Below are 12,691 nucleotides of genomic sequence, written 5' to 3' on the forward strand. Positions count from 1 at the left end.
AGGAGGCGGAGGGCTGGGCCCCAAAGGCCTTGAGGAAGACTGACTCCTCAGTTGAAGGGGTTTTGGCTTGCCAGTCACCTCTCTGTCTCAGAATCTCCAAGATATCTGAGAAGGAGATATCATCCGAAGATGATTTGGGGGACCCTTCAGCGTCATCGAGGTCAGTATCCGATGTAATAGACTCATCTTGGGAGTCTACGTGCTTCCTCTTACAGTTTCTTCTGTGGGGGTTCGTCCGAAGCAGTTTCGGACGGACCACCCGGAAGAAGGGAACCCCCAATTGGGGTATCCTCAGGCCCTGGGGCCCCGCTGCCGGGGGGCTGCAACGCAACAGAGGCACCAGTCTCCAAGTCTAGTTGAACCGGCAAAGGCATGGCCAGCGCGCTCCTCATGGCCTCAAAGGCCGGACCTCCAGAATCCAAGGAAGTCACTGGTCTAGAGGCCACGATGGCACTGGGAATTCCAGCAGCCGATGCTCCGAGAGGAAGACTAGGCACTGAAGCACCTAATCCCAAAGTGTTCCCCTCGGGCCCGGCTGTAGAGGTCGCAGTACCAAACCCTGAACCGGAGGACAGGGTAGGAAGCATGGTCGGAGCCGAAAGGCCTGATAGGGGTCTCTGCTCCGACCGTATGGCTCCACATTGCTCCACCACCACCGGCTCCAACAACTCAGAGGAGGTTGGAGGAGGAATCAAATGTGTCGGGGGGGGGGGGGATCGGCTCTGAAGCAAACTGTGCTGGAGCAGAGACCATTTTAGCAAACACTGGAGATTGGAAGAGCCTCTGTAAAACCCTATCCAGGTCCGAATCTGATAGTCGAGGATTTAGAGGAGGTAGACACTCGAGAAGACTTTCCTCTCGGCTCCGAGGGAGAAGGGGACCGGCTCCGAAATGGCTCCAATACTGTCGGCGCCGACTCCACCACCTCATGGACCACCATCGGCACCGAAGCAGCCTTCTTCGGAGCAGAGGGGGAAGAGTCTGAGCTGCACACTTCCACCGGCTCCGAAGCCCTTGGAGCCGATGGAGGTGATTCACCTCTCGATACTCCAACTTGCAGCTCCGAAGCCAATGGAGCCGAAGTAGGAGGTATCGAGGCAGACTCTTCGACACTCTGCCCCGAAGTCAGTGGAGCCGAGGAAGAAGGTCAACTTTTTCTTTTTAGAAGTCTGCTCCGACGGACTTGTCGGAGCCAACTATCTTTTCTTTTTGGAAGCAACAGGAGGATTCAAAGCTTCCTCAAAGGAGGGTTTAATAAGCCCTTTTAAAATAAGCTTGTTTTTACGTTCTTGAAGAACTCTAGCAGAAAAAGCATGACATACGCTACAAGTCTCTTGTAGATGTTTCGGCCCCAAACAATAAACACAAATTGAATGGCTGTCTGTTATGGACATTTTATAACTGCACCTAGTGCATTTTTTAAACCCTGACTTCTGTTCTTTAGACATAGTACAGGTACTACAACAAATAGAGTTCACCACAAAAATCAAGCACTATAAAAGCGCCAACTGACAAGCGCGAGCCTCACTGGCGCAAGCACTTAGAGGAATTTACCTCACAAAATGACAAATAAATACAATGGCCCAAAGCCCTCTAATTTAAACGGGCTTGGCCCGAAAAGACAAATAACCACAAAGGAATTAAAATTAATAGTACAAAAGGTCTTTTAACTAAAGTAGTACACAAGAATAGGGCAAGGGCCCTCTAAAACGGGCCTTGCCCACAGAAAAAGGAAGTACCAGACGACACTCAAGCACTCAAACTTCACAAATAGTATAAAGAAGCTGTTAAAACAGCTGTTTGGTTAATATATGACAAAAAAAACCCCAAGGTCAAGGACCAATAAAGGTAAAAATAAACACTTAGCTCCAGCCAAGTCGAGACCACGTCCAGCTTGTAAAGCGGTAAACGAGATCTGGGGAAGCAGGTGTAGTGCATCCTGGGATAGGGTATAGCCCAGCCAATGAGAGACTTCGTGCTAGTATATAAGTTGCAGAGTCGGAGCCGATGGATCGGCTCCGAACCCATCTGTCATGCATGTAGGAGAGATAGGATCCCATTACATCCTAATATTTTCAGTTTAAACTGAAGATTGCTTCAGGGTCTTGGCACACTGTTGGGAGACTTAATATTCCATGGTCTAAAACAAGTCTCACTTACTTCCAAAACATACTTACATCTTGACTTAAAGCAGAAAAGGTTTTGTGAAGCTCCTTGGCAAATTCTAAATTATGTAACGTTTCATCATACTTCTCCACTGCCTCCTGAAAGTAGAAAGGAAACAAACTAAAACATGTTAAAGGAAAGAAACTCAAATACAAACTAGTTTACTATTAAACCTTCAAGTATGCAAACTGTTCTAGCTATTTTTGCTCTACTTAATGCTGTCTTATTTGAAAGAGCTTAAACTTCATGTTAACATCTATAAACACCTTTATGCTACTTAAGGGCAAGCAGAGACGCCCTGAATTTGTAATGACAATGTAGTGAAAGGAACACTGCAATTGCACAAATTGGTGAGCAGACAAGCAACTGTCAAAAAGGTGTTCAACTGTTCAGTGGCCACATAAGGGCATCAGGAAGCTTAAGTTGAAGCAAACTTGTTTAAGTCTGACGGGTTTACTGGCTTCCAAATGCTTGGAGTGGCCACACTGCATACATTTCAAGTGATCTTGCTTCTGCCTTTTCTGTCCTGGCCCTTGTAATTTTTTTCTGGTAAAAAAAAAAAAAAAAAATCAAAGTATGAAGCTCTGGCATGGACTAAAGTTGCAGGTTAGCAACATTTATTTTAAGTGAATTATATTTGTATTCAAAATCAGTCCCATATTTACCATAGTCCCTCTACACAAGACTCCAGAATTCTTCATCTGGATAGTTTTAAGTACGTTGTCTAAGTGCCAAGTGCTTTACAATCCTACACTTCTGGTGGTTCGTAAATATCCATGCATTACAAATGGTATAACATTGATGCATATACCCTAAAACTTGTCAAACCAGTCTCGATCATAATCCAGGCCCCCAAATCACTTCAATGTAACAGAAGAAAATATTAGATTAGCAAATGCAGCCTCTGTTTCAAGAGGCACTTAAACCCAAATTTAACCCTACTAAACAAGAGATTAAAATTGTAGGGACAAAACACCTGGATAGTCAGGCATATACTGATTTGTACAAAGTTTCTCACCAATACAGAAGTTAAACACCATTAAAATTGCAAGACATTTTGGCAAGTATTCTCATTTAATACCGCAGAATTCAGATGTATACAGAACACTGAAGCGTATATTTGCACACTGCAAAACAGATAATCCAAATTGTTACTAATACAGGACTACATTCCCAATACACAAGGGCAACTCAAACTAGCTCTGTACCAGCTTCAGAACACCTCTGAAGTCAGTCAAGATGTTGCTTTGTTTACAGCATCTCTAGATGTAAATTCCAGTATTAGTGCTATGCTCCAAACTGAATGCAGGTCACCCTTAAAAAGGGGCAACAGCTCAAATCAAATGAATATGGAACTTTTGCACAGTTTCCTGAATGATGTTTTAGACTACAAACTTCTACCTCACTCAAACATTGGTGACTTCAATGCAGCCATCTTAAACCATAGCACAATTTTGTAAACATTCCACTGTGATAATCTGATTTTACCTGGAGATCTGACTTTTTGACAACTCCACAATGACTTGTTCTGGAAATAAACTACGCCAAGCACTAACAGAATATTTATATTCGAAATACCAAGTTCAGTGGTATCCAGAAGTCTCAAAACAACCCACTAAAATTGCCCCATTTACATAATTACTTTTATTTTATTCTACCAGTTGGTTTTAAATCAGTTGCAATTTAAGCGCATATTGTTTCCATCATACATTCTCTTTTTGATTCTTTCCTCTATTCAAAGTGGTGCAACAAAATACTAATTATATATATTTATAGTTTTTAGGGTTCTTTTACACAGACCTGAAGTCTAGGACAAAAGTGATCTTTAATTGGTTATGAAAATAGAACACGATTTTTACAACTGATTTTACATGCAAAGTGTATATATTTATATATTGACTGCCAAATGGACTAAAGTAGATGTATTTACAGCCATGTAGTACAGTGTCTTGGATAAAATGACAGACTTAATCTAGTGAAGAGGTATCCCATTAATTTTAAAGTACACGAGGGTTATATGACAGCTAAGGCAGGACCAGCTCAAATGTCTCACTGAAGGGGAAGGGATGTGACCCCACACACAACCACACCCCACACACAACCACACCCCACACACAACCACACCCCACACACAACCACACCCCACACACAACCACACCCCACACACAACCACACCCCACACACAACCACACCCCACACACAACGTACAGTTTTGTACCTACCATAAATGTAGATGTCCGATAGACATGCAACTGCAGTCATAACATGTGGGTTGTCCTGCCTCAAGCAGCCCTTGGTCGGCCGGATTCCAAAGTCTGGGTCAGACGTCGGCTGATGTCGCATTTCCCTCCGACGTCAGAGCGGCTGGAGTACATAAGCATCAGCAGACGCCATTTTCTTCAGTGTTTCTTGCCCCAAATGCCAGGTGCCCTCCAAGGAAGGCTGTAATCAAATTGGAAGACAAACATGATTCCAAACAAATGAGCAATAAAACAAATACACCATAACAGATATCCCCAGCTAAGAGAAACAGGGATAGGAGTGGACCCTAGGCATAGAGGGGTATGGAGGGAGGGAAAATCCGACTGCAGTTGCATGTCTGACATCTACATTTATGGTAGGTACAAAACTGTACTATGTCCTTCAAGAATGCAACTGCAGTCATAACATGTGGGTAGAATACCATAGCTTAGCTGGGGGAGGAGGAATGCTCTAGGAAAAAGATTGTGTGGCAATCAAACCCTGCAGGACTGCCGAAGCAAAGCCTGCTCTGGATCTGGAGTATAGAGGGAGATTGTAGTGTTTGGAGAATGTATGCACGGAGCTCCATGTAGCAGCTTCTAGAATGTCCTTGGTAGGCACCCCTCAATGCTGTAGAGGTGGCTGTAGCTCTAGTGGAATGTGGTCTGACATTGGCTGGAACAGTCTTTCCATGAAAGGAATAACAGAATCTGATGCAATGTCCAATCCATTTAGAAATAGTCTGTTTTGAAATTGCTTTTCCTTGGACTACAGGGGCGTAAGCTACAAAAAGTTGTTCAGACTTCCTACTGGCCTTGGTTCTGTCCAGGTAGTATCAAAGTTGTCTGTGAATGTCCAAGGTATGCAACAGTCTTTCCCCCCTATTCTCAGGATTGGGGAAGAAGGCAGGCAGATGAATGGCTTGATTTAAAAAAACCCTAGATACCACCTCTGGCATAAAAGTAGGGTTGGTCCTTAATGAAACCCTGTCTGTGAAAAATAAAGGGTGGTATTGCCATTAGGGCCTGTAACTCCGAAACCCTTCTTGCTGAGGTAATTGCCAACAGGAAAGCTGTCTTCCATGAGAGAAATTGCAAGTCAACTGAAGCTGCTGGCTCAAATGGAGGTAGAGTCCGTTTTTCTAGAACAAAATTGAGGTCCCAGGCTGGCACTGGGGCCTTTCTTGGTGGCTTAATGTTCTTGATTCCCCTGAGGAATTGCCTTAGTAAAGGGTGAGAAAAAACAGGAGGATCAGTGTTGTATCTAGCTGAAATAGCAGATGCATGTATCTTTATGGAAGAATATGAGAGGCCGTTCTTTAACATATCTGCCAAATATTCCAAGATGAGTGGGATGTTAAACAATGATGCATCATGTCCCCTGCTGGTATTCCAATTGCTGAATCTTTTCCACTTTGCTAAGTAAACTTTTCTGGTGGATGGTCTTTGAGCCTCTGTTAGTATCCGCTGAACTTCCTTGGAGAGAGACAAGCTGAATTTATGGGATCTCCCAGGCTGTTAGCTGCAGTGTCTGAAGATTTGGATGCAGTGTTTCGAAATTGTGTAGTCAAAAGTAGAGGCCACTGGGGAAAGGCCCACCTCCTGGTGTGACATATGCTCCGTAGTAGTGGGTACCAGTGTTGTCTTGGCCAGTCCGGAGCTATTATGATTCCCTTGGGTTTCTCTGCTTTGATCTTTAGTAATACAGAGGTCATCAGTGGCAGAGGTGGGAATGCATAGATTGCTAGGGAGTTCCAGTTGAATGAGAGGGCATCTATTTTCCAAGCTTTTGGATGGTATGTCCTTGTGCAGAATTTTGGTAGAAGATGGTTGAGGTGAGAGGCAAATAGGTCCACTTCTGGCTTGCCCCATGTCGAAGTGAGTTGTCTGAAGGCCTTCGGATGTAACCTCCACTCGTGTGGATCTGTGAAATTCCTGCTTAGGCTGTCCGCCAACACATTCTTTTCCTGGAACAAACTGGGATTGTAACTGGATGTTTAGGCTCAGTGATTTCTCCCAAAGCTGCATTGTCAGTCTGCAAAGGGGGTAAGAGTGGGTGCCCCCTTGCTTGTTTATGTACCACATCACAGTGGTGTTGTCTGTCCGTATCAGTAAATGGCCTTGCTGGAGTTGGTGTTGAAAGGCCTCGATGGCATGCATTACTGCCAGCATTTCCTTTTGGTTTATATGCAGATGTGTTTCCTTTGGTGACCATTGTCCTTGTATACACCTGCCTTCCATGTGCGCCCCCCCATCCAAGGTCTGAGGCGTCTGTAGTCATGGTCTGTGTTCTGTGGTTTTTTGAATGACATACCTGTGTTTGCCTGGCTCACCGAGGCCCACCATAGGAATTCCTTTTGTAGGCATGGAATGAGTGGTATGATGGTCTCCAAGTTGTTGCTGTGTTGAGATCAAATGCTTTTTGGGTACCATTGAAGCTTTCTCCTGTGTAGTCTTGCTAATGGAACCAGGAGAATGCAGGATGCCATGTAACCCAGGGCCTGTAGGAATCTCCTTGCAGTCATCTGGGTGAGTTTTGCTAAACCTTTGAAATGAGTTAACTTCTCTTGCTTGTCTTCTGTCAGTAAGCCATCTGAGAGGCTGTGTCTAGTTTGGCTCCTAAGAAGATTATTTGCTGGGATGGCTGCAGTCTTGACTTTTGGAAGTTGACTGTGTATCCCAGAGCTTGAAGTAATCGTATGACATAATCCAGGTTTTGTCAACATCAATTTGTCGCCCGCTTGTATGAGGCTGTCGTCCAGGTACGGGTAAATTTGTATCCCCTGGAGCCTGCAATGAGCAATTACTGAAGCCAGGCATTTTGTGAATACTCTGGGTGCAGTAGATAAGCCAAATGGCAATGCTGAGAATTGATAATGCTCTGGCCCTGCAAGAAATCTGAGGTATCTTCTTCAGCTGTGTCTGATAGGGACATGCAGGTATGCCTCCTTGAGGTCCAGAGTAATCAGCCACGACCCCTTGCCCAGCATGGGAAGGAGTTGCTGTAGAGTCAGCATTTTGAACTTTGGTACTATGAGAAAGGTGTTTAATGCGGACAAGTCCAGTATTGGTCTCCATTGAGATTCTTTTCTTGGAACAAGGAACAGTCTTGAGTAAAACCCCTGATCTTGTTCTTGTTGTGGAACTCTATTGCTTTCATCCGAGTCAGCAGAGTGATTTGCTTGATGGCCTCTGCCCTCTGATTTTGTGGTAGGTTTGGCATGCCTTGTTTTCTTGGTAAGGTATGAAAATGAAACCTGTACCCTCTGTCTATAATGTCCAAAATCCATTTGTCCTTTGTCAGTCTGCCAGTTTTCTGCAAACAGATTCCCGCCCAAAGGAGCTTCTAGTTGTTCCCTGGTAGGCGGTAGTAGAGGAAAGTCATTGAGATTGTGGTTGTGGGGCAGGTGAAACCCCTGCGTCACTTCTTTGGTTTCCTGGCTGCCATTGTCGTCCCCTGTAAGGGCCTCTGTATTGGCCTCTTCCTTGTCTACGCATGTTCTTACCCCTTTGAAACTTTTATGGATTAGGAAAGGACCAGTTTTTTGAAGGCCAATTCCTACTGAATCTGGGGGGTTGAACCTGGAGGAAATCTTTCACTGTCTGAACTGATTTTGCTTTTTCTTCGATGGTCTTTAAGACATCCTTAGCATTTGCACCAAAAAGCTTGTTCTTTTCCAAAGGTGCATCCAGAAGTTTGGCTTTTACATGATCTGGTAAAGGTTGATCTTTTAACCAAGCATGTCTACGAATGACTGCCCCTGTCATAGCTGCCCTACATGAAGCTTCCAGTGCATCATATCTACACTGCAGGAAGTGATTGCTTACTTGCCGAGTGTTATGTACAGCTTCCTGCAAAGTCTTCCTGTCTAAAGGATCAGGAGTGGCTAATGTTTTTTGTAAATCTTCTAACAGAAAATCCTGATATTGTAACATATGAAAGGCAATTTAAAGCCCTCATAGATAAGGTAGTGGATGTGCAAACCTTTTTGCCCCATCTGACATAGCTTCCCTGTTGGAGAGCAAAGGATTTTTTTGAGGTGGAGGCTGAAACTCCTTTAGGTCCCTGTGAAAGTTTCCAAATCAGCAGTATGGGCCCTGAATAAATGGGAATGAGTTTCTGGGACCCTGTAATACCCGTCTGGCTTGGCTGGAGCAGGAGGAAGAGAATCAGGGGTAGCACTAGTCAGAATACAAATCATCCAGAACATTAAGTACAGGAGGAATAGCTAAGGGCCTGTGCTGAGGCTTCTTAAGGAAAGTCCTACGGCGTTTCCTAGAATCAAAATATTCCTGACCTTGCCACTCGAAATGTTCCCTCATGGTGTGCAGAACTTCCCCAAAAGAAATATCCTCAGGAGGGGAGGCAGAGGGGATGGAATCTTCTGCATCCGAGTCCTCAAGTCTGAAAGAGCTCTTCCTGGCTATCAGAGAAGACAGAGCCCTTAGAATCTTCATCTGAAGGAGTAGGGTCAGAGGGTTCAACCCGGGGCCTTTTATCAGGAGGGGGCTGGGATCCTCTCAGGATGGGCCTGTGAACCTCTAATCATGGAAATTAAATCAGCAGCCATGGACATAATTTGTGTCTGGAGTCGGCTGAGGTAAGGATTTAGAAGTAATATGCTTTGTTTTGCTGGCTGCCTTAGCCCTAGTGTAGGCCTTAATAGACATGGCCATAGGGGGCCTGGCAGCTCCACGTGCAGGAGTGATCTTGTCTACAGCAATGGTCTCGGGCATTTCCTCGGTTTCGGTATCTGGAGGAAAATCTATAACTGGTGTCGGAGTAATGTCTGGAATTGGAGTAGACGGTAATGCAGTGTCTTCGGTTCAGAGCGGTGGAGAGACAGTCTGAGGGAACCGGAGCACTCGCACTAGGTTTTGGCATGGAGTCGGTAGTAGACGCGGGCCGAGGATGTCGGTCCCGGTCTTTTCGCTTTTTGGGAGTTTGCGATGTCGGGAGATCAGACGGCATGGTGTAAGCAAATTTATCGCCGAAGAAATCTTCAGCAAACTCCGCCCGGCGCCTGAGTGCGCGCTTGTTGAAGCGAGCACATGCTACACAGGCCGAGACGTCATGGTCTGGGCCCAGGCAAGGGAGACAGTAAGAGTGGAAATCCTTATGAGGTATTTGTTTACCACAAGAAAGACAATTGTTAACTTTCAGTAATTTCTGACATCGGCTGAGGCAAGAAAAGGTCCCCAACGGGGTACTTAGCTTTTTTGATGACTTCTGTATCTTAGAATACAAGAGCTGACCGACCGGCACTTGCAAACTGCTTCTGCTTCGGGCACCGCACGGCAAGAAACACTGAAGAAAATGGAGTCTGCTTATGTACTCCAGCCACTCTGACGGAGGGAAATGCGACATCAGCCGACGTCGGACCCAGACTTTGGAATCCGGCCGACAGAGGGCTGCCTGAGGCAGGACAACCCACATGTTATGACTGCAGTTGCATTCTTGAAGGACATCCACACCACCACACCCCACACCACCACACCCCACACCACCACACCACCTTGAGGAAACAGATTACTTCTGTGTACGTAAGGATTTTCAACTGGAAACACTGGCTGCCTTGCTTGGATTACTTGCAAATATTTAGCAAATCTGTACAATTTTTTTGTTGACTTGAGACTAGTTTAAGTTCACTAATTTTACTGTTGTCTGATCTGATTAATATTAGAGATATTTGGACTGAATCTACACAAGTTTTACATAGTTTATATTCTATATTCTAAATGCATACTATTAATGGTAAACTTACTGAAGCATATTGCAAAGACTTGCATACCCATAAAACAGAACAAATTGAGGATCAGTAAAATGTGATGGCCAAAGTCATAGCAGCTGAGAACAGTTTGGTACACAAAAGCAGTAGTGACCATCCCATCCTTTAGTATGGCAGTGTTCTGTCTAGAGTACACCACCAAGTTTGGGCCATAATACGGGTTCAAATGATACTAGGCTATTGGCCGGGAGGCCCTTAGTCTAGAAATTTTGCCCATGTCCTCAAAGTCAGCACCTGTTTCTCCTGTCCAGCAAGGACAAGTGGGATTCCAGGAATTTATTTTCCGTTTCCCAGCCAGTCATCAAGGTTCCTCTTAAGACAGCTAGTGAGGAACTGTGCTTAACATTGAAAGGAGGAGAGTATTCCACACATGGGGGGGGGGGGTGTCTTGGGACAAATCTATCTTGCCAGCAAATTACATTGTTACATACTAGGTTGAGGCTTTGCATGTGGGTTGTGCAAGTTGAAGAATACTTGCAGATATGCTGGGTCTGAGACAGCCTTGGATGCCAGGTCGCCTCTGAGCATATCTGACATGTTCCCTCCTCCAGAGTGGGAACTTGTATGCAACTGCTTCTGGTGTAATTAAACATATTACAGGTGTGTCAGCAACTCAAAGGGTAGCACACTTTGGTACTGAAGCCCAGAAGGCTCTGGGTTCTATTTCTACTCCAGATTGGATTAGCAACTCTGCAGCATGGGAGAGAAACTCCTATCCCAGTCCTTCAAGTGAAATAACAGATCCCATCTTTTAGAGTTAATGGTTGCTCGGGTAAATTTAAGACCCCACTGCACTTAAGGGGTTACACGATGCCTTATTCAAACTTCCCCAAGTAGAACCAACTCCGATCTACCCTGAGTCACTAGCCCAATGAGACTAGGCTACAGCATCCCCTATAAACAAATCCTATCCAAACAATGCATCCAAGGTGGTCATTTTATCAAATGTTCAAAGTAGTTTGATCAAGCCACTCCATGGAATGGGTCATTTAGTACTTAACTTTGCTCAAAAGAGTTTAAAGGCTTAATCCCATACATTGTCTACACATACTGCACTACAAGCAGAAAGCTCATCCTCCCAGCAGTACTCAAAAGTCCATACCAGACTAAATAACCATGTTTATAAGGGCGTTTCAATCTGTAGACTACCACAGGGATTTCTTTTTTTTTTACAAAAACTGTTTAAGTAGAAGCAGTCTCGTTAAAGCTCTCCATTTACAAGGTCACTGTCCACCTCCTCAGGCCAAATTTCAAGTAGCTACTATAAGGATATCACATACTGGCAAAATCTAGTCAGAGTGTAGGATTGCTAGGCTCACTCTGGGATAGGGAAGAGTGGCAACCAGGAAGGATTGCAGTAAACAACCACTGCTCCTCAGGGCTGAGCAGTGGCCAAACTGGACCAGTGCATGCCACCAACTGAAGTATGCAATGGACAGCATACTGGAAGACTCTAGGGCAGATTTACCAGGTCTGGGAATAATTTCAGACCACTGCCAGCTTGCTACCACTACGTTCACTGCATGTCACTAGTGTCATCAGTAAATTTCACCAGTTGAGCTAAGTTAGTAAATTCTGGGCATGTGCTGCAAGCTGCAAAGCAAGCGGAAGTCCTTCATTCCTAATGGAAAAAATTCAGAAAATGCCTAGATGTCTGCAAAGATTTACATCTGCTCAAAGCCCACATCAACCAGCCAACACTATTCGAGTAATACTATAAAAATGCACCCAGGACTAAAATTACATCCTTGAGGACTTAAGCTCTGTACAAGGCAAAGCTTTGCCACCACAACGGATGCCTTCAACAAATGCACAAGTAATACTGTAGAGTGTGAATGTTAACTTTTCAAATGTGACCGTACACTGGGCATCATGGTAGTCTAGACAGTCAATGACTTTGAAAATTTTCCTAGATAAAACCAGAGGGTATATTCTTGAGGCTCTAGCAACAAACCCTGAACATTTTTTACATTTAGTTGGTGGCATCTAAACAGAACCCAGAGTGAGCTGTACAGTCTTCACAATGTACTTAGCAGCACAGCTTTGAGCAAGCATCTTGTCTAGATTAGTATGAAAAATACAATTTAATCCTTTGGTAAGTCAATTTTTCAAACACTTGAATCCACTTCAAACTAGATTAAAGTCTAAATTGCACTTTAGGCTGCCATGTTTTGCTGCACATACTTGGTCCATCTACAATGGTTATATCTAGTTCTATTTTAGAACTTAACACAAGCCATATGGTAGTTTGGTTACACAACCCAATTTTCAACTGCAGTGGTATACTTAACCCAGGTGGGTTCCACAAACTGGTCCGCAAGTTTCTCTAGATTAGTATTATAGGGACTGTGGCAGAGGTTTATCTAAAACTAACCTCAAGACTCAACCAACAAGGACATGCTTGAGCTATTTCATGTTCCATCTATAGAAAAATCCATTAGTCTTCTTGCTAGCTACAAGTCTCACAGGGCTCATCCTACTAAGAGGCCTATGTGG

The 12,691-nt window shown here is 44.4% G+C and overlaps 1 protein-coding gene across 1 annotated transcript in view; it reads right to left on the reverse strand.

Moving 5' to 3' along the window:
• CAPRIN2 (caprin family member 2) overlaps positions 1-12,691 on the reverse strand; it is a 1,868,571-nt gene that overhangs the window by 1,583,269 nt on the left and 272,611 nt on the right. Inside the window, exon 4 of the mRNA XM_044087251.1 lies at positions 2,178-2,264. Coding sequence (XP_043943186.1) covers positions 2,178-2,264 — 87 coding nt within the window. The remainder of the gene's footprint in view (positions 1-2,177; positions 2,265-12,691) is intronic.

Source organism: Protopterus annectens, chromosome 11.part0 (genome assembly GCF_019279795.1).
Source record: "Protopterus annectens isolate FY-2018-M chromosome 11.part0, PAN1.0, whole genome shotgun sequence".
Taxonomy (NCBI): domain Eukaryota; kingdom Metazoa; phylum Chordata; order Ceratodontiformes; family Protopteridae; genus Protopterus; species Protopterus annectens.